Below are 21,122 nucleotides of genomic sequence, written 5' to 3' on the forward strand. Positions count from 1 at the left end.
TGTGAAATACGGTACTTTACACGCATAATAGCCATACCTTCAACGATATCGGACACAAACACTAATAATTCTTCTATGGATTCCTTTCTTGATTTGAGAATTATGCGAATAAAAGCAAGACAAAGCCTAAGTAGCTACTATCCATTTTATCAAAGGCATAGGACTAACTGTAGACATTTTTGAGCAATTAATCCTGTAGTTTTTGTGTTAAAAAGTCAAGGATTATGAAATCTGGTGAGTATGATAAATTTCACGACATTGTATCCACTGCTTACAGAACGTAATTATAATTTAATGGACCCTATGTCTTTGTAAGATTTTTCTTAGACATCCCTTGAATTACTTTTGTGTTTTTGTACCGTTAACCATGGTAATGTTGAACCCTCACAGTTAAGAGCAAATATTCTAGATGTAGCTGTACAATTAAATTATTCCTCATATTTCGAGCAATATATTTATGTATCTGTTTCTTTATAGAGCTATCTACAACGAGCGACCGAGTGCTGCTCGCAGAGTAGAAGGGTTTGACTGGACTGACTACCACGGCTTGGAACAAGTAAGATAGTTCATATGACTTAAATATGCAGTATTATAACGAGTAGGAAAGTTATGGCAACTAAAGCACAGAAGAGGTAGTTTATATTTGCCTGGCGGGATGGTTCAGATGGTCGAGAGCTGGACATTCTAAGCCCATGTTGGCAAGCTCGATCCCAGCCCGTTCTGGTGGTATTTGAAGGTGCTCAAACACGCCGGTCTCGAATCGGTAGATTTACCGGCATGTAATGGACTCCTGTGGGACATAATTTCGGCCCCTTTGTGTCTCTGAAAACAGTAAACATAATTAGTGCGACGTAAAGCATTATTATTTTCTCTCTAGTGGCTTTACGTCGCACCCACACAGATAGGTCTTATGGTGACGATGGGACAGGGAAGGCCTAGGTATGGGAAGAAAGCGGCCGTGGCCTTAATTAAGGTACAGATGAAAATGGGAAACCGCGGAAAACCATCTTCAGGGCTGCCGACAGTAGGGTTCGAACCCAGTATCTCCCGGATGCGAGCTCACAGCTGCGCGCTCCTAACAGCACGGCCAACTCGCCCGGTATTATTATTATTATTATTATTATTATTATTATTATTATTATTATTATTATTATTATTATTATTATTATTTATTAACTACTAAATTGGGAGTAAGGAGACAAGATGCTCGACTATGCAGTGTGTTTGGAGTTGTCAGTGGTGAGGTGGCGTGGAATGGCGTAAGTAGAAGAATAAGCTCGAGTGGAGCTTTTAAAAGTAGGAAAGATCATAATATGAAGATAAAGTTGGAATTCCAGAGGACAGATTGAGGCAAATATTGATTTATAGGACGAGGAGTGATGGATTGGAATAAATTATCAAGGGAAATGTTCGATAAATTTCCAAGTTCGTTGAAAATATTGAAGAAAAAGCTAGGTAAACAATTACAAATAAATGTAAATATGAGGTAAAAAAAGATACGGAACCTTCCACCTGGGCGTCCGCCCTAAATGCAGATCATTGATGACTGATTGATTGATGCCAGCAAGAGAAAGGAATTTGATATTTGAAGGTGCTCAAATATGGCAGCCTCGTGTCGATAGATATATTGGCATATAAAAGAGGTCTTCCGAGACGAAATTCCAGCAGATCGGCTTTTCCAAATCCGTACAAGTAGTGAGTGGGACGTAAAAATAATAATACATTACATTGGATTGGATTTCATTCCATGCTAACATTATTGAACATGATAAATATAAGTAGAACTGGCTCAGTCGAATGGACGTCAATCAATCGTCGTATGTCTGCATTTAGGGAAGATGCCCAGGTGGCAGTGCTATTCTAATTGTATAGAAATCACCAGTTGGTCTGTCGGCAATCGCTATCCACTTGAGCACAAGGAGAGAACATGTTTGAAATATCGGCTCTCATTGCAATTGCATCCTGACACAGAACTCATTCGTCGTCCAGGATGTATAACATTGAAAGAAACTAAAGAAATTCACAACATGTGCAACCATCACCAAAACAAGACAATACCATAATTCGAATTTACGTCTTACTTCTATTTAGTTCGAACACTGCCTCTATGTGCGATCACTTTTGACAATATCTGTATCTCCATACATGACAAGGACGTTGACTCCCCTCTTTGGCAGCTGTGCCTTTGACCTCCATAAGAGTAATGTCACATCAATGCCGGTACCCTTAGGTTGCCATTGACAGTCGAGCACTGGGTGACAAATTACACTTCATCTCTCACTCTGAATGTCAATGCAATAACATGTGTGCTTGAGTCATCAGTCCATAGACTGGTTTGATGCAGCTCTCCATGCCACCCTATCCTGTGCTAACCTTTTCATTTCTACGTAACTATTGCATCCTACATCTGCTCTAATCTGTTTGTCATATTCATACCTTGGTCTACCCCTACCGTTCTTGCCACCTACACTTCCTTCAAAAACCAACTGAACAAGTCCTGGGTGTCTTAAGATGTGTCCTATCATTCTATCCCTTCTTCTCGTCAAATTTAGCCAAATCGATCTCCTCTCACCAATTCGATTCAGTATCTCTTCATTCGTGATTCGATCTATCCATATCACCTTCAGCATTCTTCTGTAACACCACATTTCAAAAGGTTCTATTCTCTTTCTTTCTGAGCTAGTTATCGTCCATGTTTCACTTCCATACAATGCCACGCTCCACACAAAAGTCTTCAAAAACATCTTTCTAATTCCAATATTGAAGTGAGCAAATTTCTTTTCTTAAGAAAGCTCTTCCTTGTTTTTGCTAGTCTGCATTTTATGTCCTCCTTACTTCTGCCATCGTTAGTTATTTTACTACCCAAGTAACAATATTCATCTACTTCCTTTAAGACTTCGTTTCCTAATCTAATATTTCCTACATCACCTGCCTTCGTTCGACTGCACGCCATTACTTTTGTTTTGGACTTATTTATTTTCATCTTGTACTCCTTACCTAAGACTTCATCCATACCATTCAGCAACTTCTCGAGATCTTCTGCAGTCTCAGATAAAATAACAATATCATCGGCAAATCTCAAGGTTTTGATTTTCTCTCCTTGGACTGTGATTCCCTTTCCAAATTTCTCTTTGATTTCCTTTACTGCCTGTTCTATGTAAACATTAAAAAGGAGAGGGGACAAACTGCAGCCTTGCCTCACTCCTTTCTGGATTGCTGCTTCTTTTTCAAAGCCCTCGATTCTTATCACTGCAGACTGATTTTTATACAGGTTGTAGATAATTCTTCGTTCTCGGTATCTGATCCCTATCATCTTCAGACTCATAAATAGCCTGGTCCAATCAACATTATCGAATGCCTTTTCTAGATCTACGAATGTCATGTACGTGGGCTTGTCCTTCTTGATTCGATCCTCTAAGATCAGACGTAAAGTCAGGATTGCTTCACGTGTTCCTACATTTCTTCTGAAGCCAAATTGATCTTCCCCCAACTCAGCTTCAACTTGTTTTTCCATTCTTCTGTAAATAATACGTGTTAACATTTTGCAGGCATGAGATACTAAACTAATGGTGCGGTAGTTTTCACACCTGTCAGCACCGACTTTCCTGGGAATAGGTATAACGACATTCTGCCGAAAATCGGATGGGACTTCTCCTGTCTCATACATCTTGCACACTAAATGAAATAACCTTACCATGCTGGTTTCTCCTAAGGCAGTCAGTAATTCAGAGGGAATATCATCAATTCCAGGTGCCTTGTTCCTGTTTAGGTCACTCACAGCTCTGTCAAACTCTGACCTCAAAATTGGGTCTCCCATTTCATCAGCATCAACAGCCTCTTCATGTTCCAGAACCAAATTATCTACATCTTTACCTTGATACAACTGTTGGATATGCTCCTGCCATCTTTCTGCTTTGTCTTCTTTCCCTAGAAGTGGCTTTCCATCTGAGCTCTTAATATTCATGCACCTAGATTTCCTTTCTCCAAAGGTTTCCTTGATTTTCCTGTACGCAGCATCTACCTTTCCCAGGACCATACAGCCTTCGACATCCTTGCACTTCTTCAGCCATTCTTCCTTAGCTACCTTGCACTTTCTATCCACTTCATTCTTTAATCGCCTGTATTCTTTTCTGCCCTCTTCATTTCTAGCATTCTTGTATTTTCGTCGTTCATCAATCAGGTCTAGTATCTCCTGAGTTATCCACTGATTCTTAGTTGATCTTTTCTTCCTTCCTAACATTTCTTCAGCAGCCCTACTGACTTCATTTTTCATGACTCTCCACTCTTCCTCTTCTGTGTTTCCTTCGGCCTTTTCATTTAGTCCTTGTGCAACATGTTCCTTGAAACAACCACTCTTTTCTTTCAACTGGTCTAGATCCCATCTTTTTGCATTCTTTCCTTTCTTCAATTTCTTCAACTTCAGAAGGCATTTCATTACCAACAAGTTGTGGTCAGAGTCCACGTCTGCAATAACATAATGACCTAAAATGAGGCAATGCTAACATATATAAATAAAATAATAATTTTGTCTGCATACCTCAAATCACTGCCTCATACCGCGATTTTATCCTGCATTAGGTGTAAGTACTGTAGGTACCACTCAAGTGTGGTTAGGGGAGCGCAGCCTTGAACTTGAATCCGGGGGATAGTGTGTTCGAACCACACTGCCGGCACCCTGAAGGTAGTTTCCCGTCGCTTTCCATTTTCACACCAGGTAAATGCTGGGATTGTACTTTAATTAAGGCCACGGCCACTTCCTTGAAACTCCTAGGCCTTTCTTATACCATCGTCGCCAAAAGATCTATGTGTGTCGGTGTGACGTAAAACAAATTGAAAAAAAATGATGTTCCATACGATTCTTGTCTGACTTCATAATCACGGAAAAGGGGTTTAAAAGAAATTTCATGGGAGAAATCACATAAATTGGGTTGTAAATAAAGGGTACAGACCTCTGATTATGACGATATTTAGGGATTGTAGTAACGAGGTAAAGGAGAGGGCATTAAGACCCTGGTAAGACCCCAACTAGAGTATGGTTCCATTTCATGGGACGCTCACCAGGATTACTTGGTTCGAGAACTGGAAAAAATTCAAAGCAAAGCAGCTCAATCTGTTCTGGGTGATTTCCTACAAAAGAGTAGCGTTACGATAATATTGCGAAGTCTGGGCTGGGAAGACATGGGAGAACGGAGACGAGCTACTCGTCTAAGTGGTATGTTACGAGCTGTCAGAGATGGTGTGGAATGACATTAGTAGACGAAAAAGTATGAGAGATGTTTTTAAAAGTAGCAAGGATTGTTAATTTTTTCCTCAATAACTACTGATCTAGGCCTATTGTATAGGGCAGACGCCCAGGTGACAGATTCCATATCTGTTGTTTTCCTAGCCTTTTCTTGAATGATTTCAAAGAAATTGAAAATTTATGGAACATCTCCCTTGGTAAGTGATTCGAATCCCTAACTCCCCTTCCCATAAATGAATATTTGTCCAAATTTGTCCTCTTCAATTCCAACTTTATCTTCATATTGTGATCATTCCTATTATTAAAGACACCACTCAAACTTATACGTCTACAAATGACTTTCACGCCATCTCTCCACTGACAGCTCAGAACATAGCACTTAGTCGAACAGCTCGTATTCCTTCTTCCAAGCCTTCCTAAACCAAACTACGCAACATGTTTGTAACGCTACTCTTTTGTCGGAAATCGCCCAAAACAAATCGAGCTGCTGAACTTTCTCCAGTTCTTGAATCAAGTATGCTGGTGAGGACCCCATACACTGGAACCATACGCTAGTTGGAGTCACACCAGAGACTTGTGTGCCCTCTCATTTTTACACCCTTACTACAGTCCCTAAACACCCCCATAACCATGTGCAGAGATCTGTACCCTTTATTTACTATCCCATTTATGTTATTAGCCCAACCTACGTACTTACAGTGATCTCCATACGGAACTTACACTCCATTAAGGCAGTAATAAACACTGAGAGGACTTTTCCTATTTTTGAAACTCACAACCAGACTTTTAACCCCGTTTATAACCATAGCAATACCTGCTGTCCATCTCACAACATTATCGAGGTCATGTTGCAGTTGCTCACAATCTTGTGACTTATTGATTACTCTATACAAAATAACACCATCCGCAAGAAGCCTTATCCCTGAGTCCACTTTACTCATATCATTTATATAAATGAGACAATATAAAGATCCAATAATACTGCCTTGATGAATTCCCCTCTTAATTATTACAGAATCTAATAAAACGTGGCCTACTCTAATTCTCTGAGATCTATTTTCTAGAAATATAACAACCCATTCAGTCCCTCTTTTGTCTGGTCCAATTGCACTCACATTTGCCAGTAGTCTCCCATGATCTACCCTATCAAATGCTTTAGACAGGTCAATCACGATACAGTCCATTTGACCTCCTGAATCCAAGATAACTGCTATAAATTGCTGCAATCCTGCAAGTTGAGCTTCACTTGAATAACCTTTCTTAAACTCGAACTGCCTTCTATCGAACCGGTTATTAATTTTGTAAACATGTCTAATATAATCAGAAAGAACGCTTTCCCGAAGCTTACATGCAATGCATGTCAAACTTACTGGCCTGTAATTTTCAGCTTTATGTCTATTACCCTTTCCTTTATACACAGGGGCTACTATAGCAACCCTCCACTGATTTGCTATAGCTCCTTCATGCAAAGAATAATCAGATAAGTACAGTACTTCTGACCTGCACATCTTCATGGGTGGTCCGAGGAACACTGTTAACGCTTGGAGATACAGGGACGAGGTACTGAGACCACATGTTCGACTCTTCAGAGGTGCGGCCGGTCCAGGCATCCTCTCAATGGACGATAATGCCCGACCGCACCGCGCTGCTCTGGTGGATGAATTTCCGGCTGGGGAAGACATTCATCGCATGGACGGGCCAGCGAGGTCTGCGGATCTGATTCCTATAGAAAATGCTTGGGATGCATTGTGGAGGCGATTTGCATCACGTCAGCCTCCACCAAGGACCCTCCAAGACCTTTGCCCTTTCAAATATATGGGATCGACTGCCACAAGAGCTCTTGGACCATTTGATAGCATGCCACATCGGTGGGAAGCATGTGTGGCCGTTAGGGGTAACCATACACCCTATTAATAGCATGGGAGACATTGTCAAATTTTGTTAGTTGTTCTCAAAGGTGTACCTTAGCTATCAGAAACTTTCTGACGTTGTTTTCTTTTTCTTACCAGTTGTGTGACATATTCTGTATGATTCAGCTTTGTTAAGCAATCCGTCTGACATTCCTATCAGGCAGTATGGCCTCGTTTAGTGATTATGCTTAACCTTTGGACACTAGTGTAATTCCTGTATAACACTCTACCCTGGTTCCCTTTTCTCCACACACTTTCCCCACATGTCTAACAGTGGATTCCCCCATGACCAGAGCCCCAACACTACCCACCTCATTTGATCCCCTCCTCTCTTGGTTAGCCCTATCTTTCCTGACAGCTGCAGAAGGTACTTCCTTCTTTTTTTTCTCCCCCATGACCCTGTTCCACCGGTCTTTTCCTATCCTCTACTCCACATTTATTTTTCCTACCTTTTCCCTTCCTCCTACTTGTTGTATGTCCGTCGCTCCCTTCTCGATCCGCCAGCCAGCTACACGCGTGCCAGTGTGTTATTCTTCGAGCCTCGACGCGCAGCCCTCAGTGCGCGTGCCTGGAACGTCGTGTGTGCTATATAAAGGAGCTCCTAGCCTGTCCAGACGCCCACTGACCCCGGTGTCCAGCTCCAGAATACACCCTACGTCGAGCACGGAGGCTACTCCTCTTGAAAATGTGCTTCGGCCAGGTGGACTGAATTTCTGGCAGTAAGAGGTCTCACCTCGGGTCACCGCTCCTCTTGCCTATTCCGCTGTCCATGCCCAGCCTTACCATTATAAGCCACTATCATTCCCTAGCTAATGCAAGCTCCCATTATCGACTTAGTTTCGCTAAGTAGGAACTCTTCAGTCATTGAACTTACGTTAATGAACTCAGACACTTCAACAAAGAAGGACTCTCTGAGATATTTACGTCAGTGCTTCTGATAGTTTTCGACTATCAAGAACTTTTCATGTCACAAGGACTATCTTTCCGAAATAGTAGTGAACGTGAATACTCCAACGTGTATATAGTGTACAAAGACAGACTCCTTCTCCAAATTCATAGTTCAATTTGCTTCGAGATAACTTTCAGTTTTGTTAGTGTAAATATTGTAATTTACCGAGCTCGATAGCTGCAGTCGCTTAAGTGCGGCCAGTATCCAGTATTCGGGAGATAGTAGGTTCGAACCCCACTATCGGCAGCCCTGAAAATGGTTTTCCGTGGTTTCCCATTTTCACACCAGGCAAATGCTGGGGCTGTACCTTAATTAAGGCCACGGCCGCTTCCTTCCCACTCCTAGCCCTTCCCTGTCCCATCGTCGCCATAAGACCTATCTGTGTCGGTGCGACGTAAAGCAACTAGCAAAAAAAAAAATATTGTAATTTTACATGTGAAGCAAATAAAGAAGTTGTGTTTTTTGTAACCCAACCTTGTTTACAACACTACTTCCATACTTCTCAGCAAAAGTTCCCTGTTCATCATCTTTCCTCTGATGTTCTACCTGCAGTGACTCGTACCAATTTCTCACAGATAACTGTCCTGGATTCTGATCCTGAATAGAGCCGTTAGCCTGCAATCTCCTTCCCCATGGAACATTCGACCACCTGTTTTCTACAATTGCCCCCTTTCCCACCCATCCTTCTTTTATACCTACTGTATTCTGTACATTGTTCGATGGAGGCCTACCTCCCTTCCTGTCTTCTGAGAGAATCCTAATTATCTCTCCCAAACCCTCCATCTTCTCCCTCATACTCTTTAATGCCTGGCCAGTCCCACAGTTCTTACACTTGCACTCCTTACCCATTCTTTACGGAAAAATGAAAGGAAAAGGAAACAATAAATTACTTATATGTGCAGAAATTGAAAGGAAAGAAATATTGTCTAGGATAGTACACAAAAATCACACTACAATAAGGTAATTAATATACTACTACAGTAAACGACAATACTACTTAGTCGTACAATATTATTATCGTACAACACCCCAACAGGACAAAACTGCCGTTAATGACTGAATACCGAAAGGAATACACAAGAATAACACAATTATAAACTGCAGTTAAACGTATCATAATTACATCAACAGAATTCAAGTAAGTCAGTTTCTACAGATACTTCTGCTATACTGTACAAATATTTTACCATAGAACAAGCACGCTAATTTCTAATAAGATACAATACACCGCAATAATTTTAAACTACGTTCAGATGTATCCTAATTACAATAAGTTACTACTAAGCACAAACAGAAATGAATATTGCAATTTTGTATTTCGTAAGAACTACAGTGCTCAATGATTACCAACAATGCTAATTGCTTAGACAGTTTATTATCAGTACTATGTTATCCTACTATGCTCTAATAGATACATACGAATATAACAGGCAAGATGTCATCTAAATATACCGTATTTACACTGCAATTCTCAACTGAAATGTGGTTATATGATTTTTATAGCTGGTGGATTACTATTATATTCCCTATTACATGGGACGGAGAGTAAATGTGTCCTTAAATGGTGAAAATTAAGAGGTTGTTTATAATAATTTCGGTTAAAAGTACGCCGGGATATGGAACTGCAATATTATTGGGACATGGGAATTTTATTATTAACTTTTACTCGATGAATAAACGGAGGTGCAAAGTCTACAAATTATCGGAATACAGTAATCAAGTGGTTCATGTATTTGATTACTCAGCAACAATATTCTCTTTGATCTAGTTGGTGTGCAGCAGACAATCGTCAACAATCCAAAGACTGTTGAGTAATTATCAAGTGAAATAACGTGTATTATCTTTAACTTCATTTTAAATCGAAGTTTACAGGCGTATCGTGTTGTTTAATTGAATAAATTATTACCTTCGTGATAGTTCGAACAGATATCTACTGTATACGAAATTCCGGAAAAGCTGCTGAAGTTACAACTCCTTATGACAATCTGCCTTTTTAAGTATTATACCAACAAACCTACAGATATTTAAACATAAAAGAAGAGTTAATATTATTACCTAAACCTAAATTTGAAACAAAGTACTTTAACCTAGAAAACGTAATCTACTGAACACCAACTGAACTACTTGTTATTAAATTCAAATAAATACCACTACTTCCAATTTCTACCAACAAGCACTAAACACCAATATACAAAAGCTCTAAATGGATCACACACACACAATTTAACCATTTCAATACGTTTTAACTACGATAATGCAAGAGCACTCTCAACAGCCGACCTTTCAAAAGCGCATCTAACAGTGGATAATCAGATAAATTTGAAATTCAAGATCACAAATTGGTGCAGATATTCGCTTATAGGAAGGGGAATTAGGGATTGAAATTATTTACCGAGGGAGATGTTCTATAAATTTCCAAATTCTTTGCAATCATTTAAGAATAGGCTAGGAAAACAACAGATAGATAATCTGCCACTTGAGCGACTGCCCTTAATACAGATCGCCGGTGATTGATTGATTGATTGATTGATTGATTGATTGATTGATTGATTGATTGATTGATTGATTGATTGATTGATTGATTGATTGATTGATTGATTGATTGATTGATTGATTGATTGATTGATTGATTGATTGATTGATTGATTGATTGATTGATTGATTGATTGATTGATTGTGTTTCAGAAATTCAAAACTCGGTACTTAAGTTTAGGAATATTTGTTTTGCGCTATATGGTTTTAATGTTACGTGATTAGTATGCAGTGGCGTAGCAATATTAACGGGGCCAAAGCAGGAAATATCAAATTTACCCTTGTATCGAAAATAATAAAAATTATGCTAAATATAAATTCTGATCTTTTATGCTTCTTGCACTTTTGCCGTACGAGGACTAATAATATAGATATTCACTATGATTACAATATTCACAAACTTCCAAATATCTCCGAGAATATTAGTTTTACAATTTTGCTTTACGTCGCACCGACACAGGAGGTCTTACGGCGACGATGGGATAGGAAAGGTACAACCGTTGAAACACATTTGAAAGTTCTTCATGGGGAGCACTGTAAGTACCAAGGTGTTTAAAAACGAAAGATCTTCGTTGGGGCAATCACATAAACGGGATTGTTAATAGAGATTACATATCTCTTCACGTGGTTAAGAGGGTATTTAGGAGTTGTAGTAAGCATGTAAAGGGGAGGGCATATAAGTCTCTGGTAAGACCACAATTGCAGTATGGTTCCAGTGTATGGGACCCTCATCAGGAACTTGATTCGAGAACTGGAAATAATTCAGAAAAGAGCAGCTTGATTTGTTATGGGTGATTTCCGAAGAAAGAGTAGTGTTGTGAAAATGTAGTAAAATTTTGGGCTGGGAAGACTTCGGAGAAAGGAGGCGAGTTGCTTGACTAAGCGGTATGCTCCTAGCTGTCAATGGAGAGATCCATGGCTAAATGGTTAGCGTGCTGACCTTTGGTCATAGGGGTTCCGGGTTCGATTTCCGGCAGGATCGGGAATTTTAACAATAATTGGTTAATTTCGCTGGCACGGAGGCTGGGTGTATGTGTCGTCTTCATCATTTCATCCGCAACACGATACGCGGGTCGCCTACGGGCGTCAATTCAAAATACCTACAGCTGGCAAGCTGAACTTGTCCTCGGACATTTCCGGCACTAAAAGCCATACGCCATTTCATTTCAATGGAGAGATGGCGTGGAATGGCATTAGTTGCCGAATAAGTTTGAGTGGTGCATTTAAAATTAGGAAAGATCATAATATGAAGATGAAGTAGTAATTCAAGAATATGATATGAATATGTTTCAAGTTATAAGGTTATATTATTACATGTGATAAATTTCACATACGAGAGTTGTAAGCATAGTGATAACGTAGTCCAGACACTTGCAGGAGATCGGACATGAGCAAGTAGGATATGGCAGCTGTCAGGTGGCGCTGTTTGTGATGTGTAGTGTGCATCTGATGGGCATCCAGTTGGAAGTGTTGTTGCTGTGTGGCATTGAAGTGAAGAGTATCAATTTCACCACTCTAAAGCATGTTTTCAAAAGATGATTAGCGTTCGTGGATTAAAATTAAGGTTGCTTGTGGCAAAAATGCATAAAAATGCTATCGAAGATTACGTGAAGCTTGTGACGAGAATGCATTACTGTATAGGACGGTTGCACGATGGGTCAAGGCATTTCATGCGGGTCGGAATGAGGCCGCGGATATACACCACACAGGTCGGCCGTCCATTGCTCAAGATCAGATTGACATCGTGGATGGTCTAGTTTCCGTTGACCAGCGATGGACTGTCCGGGAATTATCCGTACAGGTTGGTCTCGGTCATCAAACGGTGTGGCTCATACTGACAAAATGTCTTAACACGAGGAAAATTGCGCCCCGTTGGGTTCCACATCAACTCATCGACGAACAGAAATGGCACCAGAATGCACTGGTTGGCATCCACCTGGGCAGATACCGCAACGAAGAAGACGCATTTCTGTAGTGTATTGTCGCCATAGATGAGACGTGGTGTAACGGTTCAAATCTCGTTACAAGGTGATAGTCTATCTGTTTTATTATTATTATTATTATTATTATTATTATTATTATTATGTCTGTAACTATTATTATTGTTCAATTAAATTCTGTAATGATTTTCTCTTGCATGATTGTATTTAATTTATTGTGCATGTATATGTGTGTGAATATTAGCATTTAACCATGTAAAGTAAGACTTGCTACATAATATCATATATGGATATGCTTTGTAATAAGTTTTGACATTGCAACGCACATGTTGCAATACTGCTAGCGTAACTGCCAAGTCATCGCTCTGTCATCGTATGCATTTAGCGGTAAGATCTTTTTTTTTTTTGAGAAACCTAGCATGCCCCAGGCAATTTCACCATTATATGTAACATTTGGAGCGGGGTGGGAGTATATCATAGTTATTTCTGGATACTGCGTAGGTGTGTCAACTAATGTCTATATAAGCTGGCTGTATATTGTAGCGTCAGTCATTGGGAGAGTGAGGCCACAGTTGGTCGGTCAGTCAAATGGATGGTAAACAGTGAGTGAGTCAAAGGGATGGAGAGGCCTCAGTCGGTCACTTATTTGAAGTCACATTGAAGGAGTGACTTGCCATGAAGTCATATAGAAGGACAGACTTCCCAAGAAGTCATATGGATGGAGACAATTACCAAGAAGTGTTGTACTGAGATGATAGTAGTCAGTAATCTGGATGGAGAAGCAGGAGTCAAATGGATACTTAGTCGTCACTGAAACAAAAAGGATACATCACCAAATTAGGCTTGATGCACCTACAGCAAAACACCAACTCAAAGGAATACGTCGCAATTACACTCAAAGTGTTGAAGGTACAGTCAAGTGAACCAGTGAGGGATACATTTCTTGTATAAATTTTAAATGTCCGGTCAAGAAGAATTCAGATTTAATGCCGAGTTTCTTTCAGTTGCAATGCCATAATTTTATAATTTCATCTAATTTATCGTAGCAGGTCTTACTATTTTTCTATACAATTTTAAAGAATATATTTTGTTCTATCAAATTAATTTATCGTTTGATTATATAATCTCAAATTTAATGGAGAAACAAAACGACAATCTCCTTTTCCCAGAACCTATATGGTATGTTGTCAAAATAAGCTTATTACCCCACACCCTAGAGATATTCAAGATTCTCATTCTATTATTGCTGCACTGAGTTGTAGCTGGCGCCCGTCAAATATTATATGTGTAAGTAATCGGGTAAGAACTAAGTGTGAGTGCAAGGTCCGACGATTGAGTATTTTATTTAATGAATATTTTAGTTTTCATATTTTTCATTTAAATTGAGATTTTTATGTTTTTAAAGTTAGTAAGTGAGTCAAGGAACCTTCTCAGTGGGCACGAGCCTACGAGCCTGAATTAAAGTGTCAGTCGAATCAATGATGTCACCCAGGTTCGCCACGTCCATAGAAATTTCGAGAGGAACCCAGTCCGGTGAAGCTTATGCTGATTATGACTTGTGACTACGAGGGTGTTATTCTTACGCATGCTGTGCCTGAGGGACAAACCGCCAAGAGTGACTACTATTACCATTTCTGGAGCGACATCTGTGTCCGACTACGCAGCGCAAACCTCCACGTTTTATTGCAAGACGATCGACCTATCGTGTTCCATTACAACGTCATCTCGCAAAAATATCAAGCTCTTATTGCAACGGTGGCAATGGGAGGTCTTGAAACACCTTCCGTACTCACCAGACATGAGCTCTTTTGACTTCGAACTGTTTCTGAAGTTGAAGGAACCCCTCCGAGTTCACCGATTTCCCGACGTGACAGCTTTACTACACGCAGTAACGCGCTCCGTCGCTGTCTTCAACAGAGAACGCCTTGCCAACTGTCCCCAACGGCTTCCCGACATTTGGCAAAACTTTGCGGGTGACTACATTGAATGCACTTTTACTTGTTACTTTATTAAATATTGCTTTCTATCAATATAGCAACTACTTTATTTACAGTCCTCGTATTAATAGAGACTGTAACGTAATATTTTATTATTAATATTAATTTGGATCCCAAATTTTACTATAAGGATAACAATAATTTCCCAGTGATTGAACACAAACTGTAGGATTGAGAAACTCCTGCGCCGATCGTGTGACATTTCAATACTTGCATGCTATCTCTATGGGAAACAGTTGCCTTGGCAGGCTTTCAATGGGCTGTATGTGTCACAGGTTTAATATATTTGAATTAACGATTGTTTGTATCGATCTTTCACTAAACTGAAATGCACATCTTTTCTGAAATTTCAGATGTATTCTTGGATGGATTCTTTGATCAAACAACATTCTGGTGTCGCTTCCCTAATCATCGGAGGTTCAAGTTTCGAGGGGCGGCAAATCAGGGGAGTGAAAATCTCTCACAAGTCTGGCAACCCTGGTGTCTATGTAGAAGGAGGTACGATATTTTATTATCAACTGAATGTGATACGATTTTTAGCTGAGCCGTTATCAACTCTACTGTAGGACTGGAAACTTACACCAAAAGGAGATACGAGAATCGAATCCTGGCATTAGTAGCGGCTACAGATTAGTACTATGATAATACCTTATTTGAAGTCCACGGGTATTATTCCAGTACCAGGTTCAAATAATTACATTTACATAGACAACAACTAAATCCATGATAACACCCCGTACGCGAGACTGATCAAGTCTCTGAAAGAGTAATGTTGTCATCATTATCATCATGAAGAACAAGGAGACATAGGGCGCGTGCCGTCAAGTGTGTAGGTCTACGTACGGCACATCATCCAAAGTTTCAGGAACAGTAGATATAGATCATTTTTCAGTTTCATTCAGAATACTCCGTGGTCCTGAAATTCTGGCGAAATTGTCGCAAAAGGTATACGGTTGTAGTTATTCCTTGTCGTTTAATGTAGAGGATTCGGGCATATTTTAGAATTAACTGCAGTAAATTATACGTAAAAAACTAGTTTGACAACTGATCTTATTGTAAGATCTAGTATATTAAGTATATCTGTGATTACGTGAGTGCAAGATACTTTACATTAAGAAATCTTAGTGAAAATGTCTGAAATAAACCTAAAAAATAGTAAAATATGGAGTCCTCCTTCTAGTTTATAGACCAATAATTCCTTGGAAATATCCCAGGAAATAATTTTGCATTCACCGCGTCGTTAGTAAATATCAAAAGAAGTTATGGAAGGGGAAAAAAGTTAAATGAGCTGAGTGTTGAAATGAGTAACAATCACGGTAAGGGGGGAAAATATATTTGAAATTACGAAGATTTCTGAGGTGCGGAACAGTCTGATCTGCAAAATAGAAATGAATATGGATACGTTTGAAGATTGTTCGAATTTGGGCCAGGATAATTTGAGTGAAATTACCATATTAAGTTTCAGAGGAGGAAAAAGAACAAATGTTTTTTTCAAACACTGAATGATGAAGATTTGAGAATCAACAGAAGCGATAGCAAACTGTTGACGATAGTTTGAGTATCGGAAAAAAATTGAACATAGCGTGTAAGAGGCTAGTTTTCAAGATTGAAGCTATCCGGAATTTGAAACACTTATTTGAAGTTTGTTATGTGATTACCGTTTGTCAATTCATACTGTAGGCACGAAGATATTCACCGCTTGACTAATGACGATCTTCTTCTTCTACCGGTTTTACTACACCTTGGTGGGGTCGCGGGTGCGAACTGTGTCGCACATGTGGATTAGGCTCTGTTTTACGGCCAGATGCCCTTCATGACGCCAACCCTACGCGGAGGGTGGTTTTTTGGTGGTTGGTAGTGGGGTTTGTTGTCTGTATATGAAGAGGAAAGTGTTGGGGCAAACACGAACACCCAGTCCACGAGCCAAAAGAATTAATCAGACGCGTTTAAAATCCTCGACCCAGCCGACAATTGATCTCAGGGCCCCCTGAATAGTGTTGGCTACTGAATGCATGATTCGAAGCAGTGTATCGATTCATTCAAGTGTCCTAGTGAATCGATTCACAGGAACGGCGAGCTCACGGCACACGATTCAGTTTACTCCCAGCGGACAGTGCTGAGTGGCGCACTCACTGGACGTTGACGGGGAGCCGAGCTTCCGCTGCAGCGAGACAGTGAATCATGGCACATCGAAAGAATCGTGAACGAGCGCGGCCCAGTGAGACACATGATACACATGGCTCCTTATCGGCTCACTGGACACGCGGAGAGCCGAGCTTCCGCTGCAGCGAGACAGTGAATCATGGCACATCGAAAGAATCGTGAACGAGCGTGGCTCAGTGAGACACATGATACACACGGCTCCTTATCGGCTCAATGGACACGCGGAGAGCCGAGCTTCCGCTGCAGCGAGACATACAGTGAGCCATGGCACACGGAAAGAATCGTGAACGAACCGGCTCAGTAAGACACAAGATACGCACGGCTCCTTATCGGCTCACCGCAGCGTGACATACAGTGAGCCATGCTACACTGAAAGAATCGTATGCTAAAATGGACACTCGAGTTCAGCTCATTTGAAAATAATACCCATTTGCATTCACTGTCCTCTTCTTACAGCGAGGTTTAAATAATAGATGGATTTATTTGCAGTGTTAAAAAAGGTAGTCACAACATAATTCTGAAGTAGCTAGTAAGTAGGTAGGCTATTAGGTTATACTATTTATTAGTTTAATGAATCTTAGTATTATAACTTAGTTGACATTTGACAATTAAACTCGACTCTAGCCTGCCCTATGACTATGAGTCATGCTCATGACCACTCAAAAGTACCTGCTTTATATTGGGAAGAACGGCTCAGTATTTTCTCAGTTCATATGTCACATCGTTGCACAAGACTTAAATCATATGTGGACAGACGCAATAACAGTATGTTGAATCAGAAAACCAGCGGGCTACTGTACATCTAGCATTTTTTCTAAGAAAGGAGTTCATAGTATGAAGACCAGATGGCAGCTGCGAGCACTGAATGCTGTTGCTGCTGTCTTACCAGCACATACTGCACAGATGCAGTAGGAGCGGTGACCAATGAGCCGTGAATCGGATCACTGTATCGATTCAGTAACGTGAACGGAATCAAACGAATCGATTCAGTAATGTCCCATCACTACCCCTGAACCGAAGGCCTGAACACTGACCATTCAGCCAAGGATTCGGACGTTTGAGTAATGACTGTGTGAAGGAGAATCGGTGATCTCGTCACTGATTTTGAATATAAGCATTCCATCAAAAAAAGTTTCGATAACTACTTGGTGAACTGAGTAATTCTCGACCTAAAATGTGAAAATGTGTATCCTTATGTAGCCGAACAGTATTGCAAAGTGTTCAGGACGCGTAAATCACATAAGAAAACATGGATAGGATTTGCAGAAAAAGCTAAAGATACCAAATGATGATGTTCAGGACACTGACATTTAGTGGAGACCGTCCAGAATATACATTTACAAGTTCCTTTACGTCGTACCGACACAGATAGGTCTTATGGTGATGATGGAATAGGAAAGGGTTAGGAGTGAAAAGGAAGCGGCCGTGGCCTTAAACGAGGTACATCCCAAGCATTTCCCTGGTGTGAAAATGGGAAACCACGGAAAAACATATTCAGTGCTGCCGACAGTGGGCTCAAACCCACTTTCTCCAAAATGCAAGCTCACAGCTGCGCGCCCCTAACAGCACGGCTAACTCGCTTGGTCCAGGAATATAACAAAGATGTACCTTGTAATATGTATATTGTGTGCAGGGTAGAGAAAACGTATTATTATTATTATTATTATTATTATTATTATTATTATTATTATTATTATTATTATTATTATTATTATTATTATTATTATTATTATTATTATTATTATTATTATTTAAGACTGGAATGTAGTCAACTCTAACTCTAACTGACTCTGTCATATTCACGTCTATCCCGCATCACCTCACTTCATTCGACTACATCCGACTTTTTATTTTACATACATTTCCTTTCATCTATTTCTCCAAGAGTGTGTCCGTACCGTTCAACGACTTCTCCGGAACCTGCTGTAGACTGAAGTGAAATGGCAATATCATCAGCAAGTATGTTGTAGTTTAACTCTGATTTATTTCTCAATCTTCTGTTTGGTGTTTCTGTGTCACCAGTGCATAGTAGGTTTGATGCAGCACTCCATGCCACCCTATCCGATGCTATCCTCTTCATTTCTACGTAACTACTACATCCTCACACAAAATTAGAGAAGTATACCTTCATTTGCGATTTAATCTGCTTGTCATTTCTAATCTGTGTAACATTTTCATTCTTTGATATGCCCCTACCATTCTAATACCGGTACCCTACAATTCCCTCTAAAATTAATTCAACACGTCCCGGGTGTCTCAGGACATGATTTATTATTTCGGTTCAGTATCCCTTCAGTCATGATTAAATTTAACCATCTACAGATCGGCGCTCTTTTGTAATGCCACATTTCAAAATATTCTATTTGCCTTTTCTCTGTACCAGTTATTGCCTAAGCTTTCCTTCCATGCAGTGTTACGCTCCACATGCAAGTCTTCAAATATACCTTCTAATTCACATATTTATGCTTGAACAAGTACAATGAATGTATTTAATCCAGACGTTTAGCCCCAAGATGTAATTTTTTTGGCCCTTTCAGAATCAGTATTATTGAAATGTCTGCTTTGAAATCGACGACTAAAATCCCTGGTGAAAAACACCGGATATGTTTCTACAGGAACAATACCTTTTAATTCTCACAGAGACCTTCCTTTTAGAACCTTTAAATATTCATGGTTATTATGCAGTTCACACGGTAGGACAAGAAGGAACACCATCAGGAGGAGTACCATGCTTCTATAAGCCATCACTGGGCCCCTCAGTCAGCGAATACATGGAAGAAAATACCGTCATCATCACATTCAGACACTTTGTAGTCACTGGAATGTATATAAGATCAACTGCTTCAACAGAATCTGTTGTAGAAAGTATCCTACGGGCTCTACACGGAAGTCAAGAATGCAGAGCACCAATGGACTCCACGACATATTGATAATGCTTTGTTAGAACACCTATTGAACAGAGATGCAATAACATCTTATGTGCAGACTTACAATGTCGATAGTGCGCTAGATTCATTCTAAGAGGACCTACTGAAATCTGCGAGAAAGAGACCACCAAGGAGGAAAAGTAAAAATCCACAGATGGAGAATACTTGACTCCGAAAGAAATTTGGAACAATACTCTGAAGAGGGAAGGAAATATAAAATCCTACCTACACGGAGATAAACGACTTCAACACACTCAACAACAACAAAATTGAAATTATACGTGCATATGAAACTGCTCCCTACAAAGTCTTAGATCCTAGGAGAACTAAAGTTAGACCTCAGATACCTATGGCAATATGGGAAGACCATTTTTCCAACATTCTTCAAAAGACCCAAATGACTGGACAACAGAACTTCGTCACAACTCAGGGTGACATAGCTCCAATAACAGTTGAGGAATTACGGTATGCTTTTCAAAAGTCTAACTAGCACAAATACCCAGGACTCTTCAACCAATGAACTGTTAAAAGAATCGCTGCCAGTAACAATTGAAATTTGGACAGCAATCTTCAGCGAATGAATTCGTGAAAGAAAGATAACCGTAAAATTGTAAGGATCTGTGAGGAAGATATTATACAATGTTACACCAGATGCAAATCATGAAATCACCCGTGTATGTGCACCATTTAAAGTACTAATTTCGATGAACTATTAAAAAACTTGTTGAGCATGGAAAAAGGAATTGCTATGAGTAATATTTGATACAAGCAACGGAGATTTGTGAGATTTGTGGTGGACAAAGCGGAGGCAGGACAGGTTCTTCTCCGGGTACTCTCGTTTTCCCTGTCATATTTCATTCCAGCAACACTCTCCATTAACATTTCATTTCATCTATCAGTCATTTATCATTGCCCAGAGGAGTGCGACAGGTTTCGGCAGCCGGCACATTTGTTGTTCTCACCGCTAGATGGGGGCTTCATTCATTCCATTCCTGACCTGGTCGAATGACTGGAAACAGGCTGTGAATTTTCATTGTCAATTGATGCTCTCTAAGATGATATTGAATCACATCATACTTCAAGAGATGACATTTATCCCAGCAGAAAAATATAGTTTCACGGTTGGAAGATCCACAATCTTGGCAATTATGAACCTATTACCATAATTAGGGATGCTACAGCCGTAGTTAGAGGCCACATATGCTATGTAGTTTTCATAAACTGCACTAAGGCTTTTGATGGAGTCAGCGGAACCATTCTAATGCACTCTAAAAACGATCTTACATTTTAGCTGAAAGAACCCTCTTTGGGAACTTCTAGAGAACATAATTAGTTACAATATGCTAACTGTTAGTGACGGTGTGACCAATTCTGAACACGTCATTCAAACGAAATGGTGTCCTCCAAGGAGATCCTCTTAGTCCTTTGCTACTCAACCTTCTCACCCTTGATGTGATCACGG

General features: G+C 40.0%; 1 protein-coding gene across 1 annotated transcript in view; it reads left to right on the forward strand.

Annotated features, from left to right (window-relative positions):
- Positions 1-21,122, forward strand: part of LOC136863484 (zinc carboxypeptidase-like) — a 103,804-nt gene that overhangs the window by 35,144 nt on the left and 47,538 nt on the right. Inside the window, exons 3-4 of the mRNA XM_067139883.2 lie at positions 478-556; positions 14,924-15,068. Coding sequence (XP_066995984.2) covers positions 478-556; positions 14,924-15,068 — 224 coding nt within the window. The remainder of the gene's footprint in view (positions 1-477; positions 557-14,923; positions 15,069-21,122) is intronic.

This window comes from Anabrus simplex, chromosome 2 (genome assembly GCF_040414725.1).
Source record: "Anabrus simplex isolate iqAnaSimp1 chromosome 2, ASM4041472v1, whole genome shotgun sequence".
Taxonomy (NCBI): domain Eukaryota; kingdom Metazoa; phylum Arthropoda; class Insecta; order Orthoptera; family Tettigoniidae; genus Anabrus; species Anabrus simplex.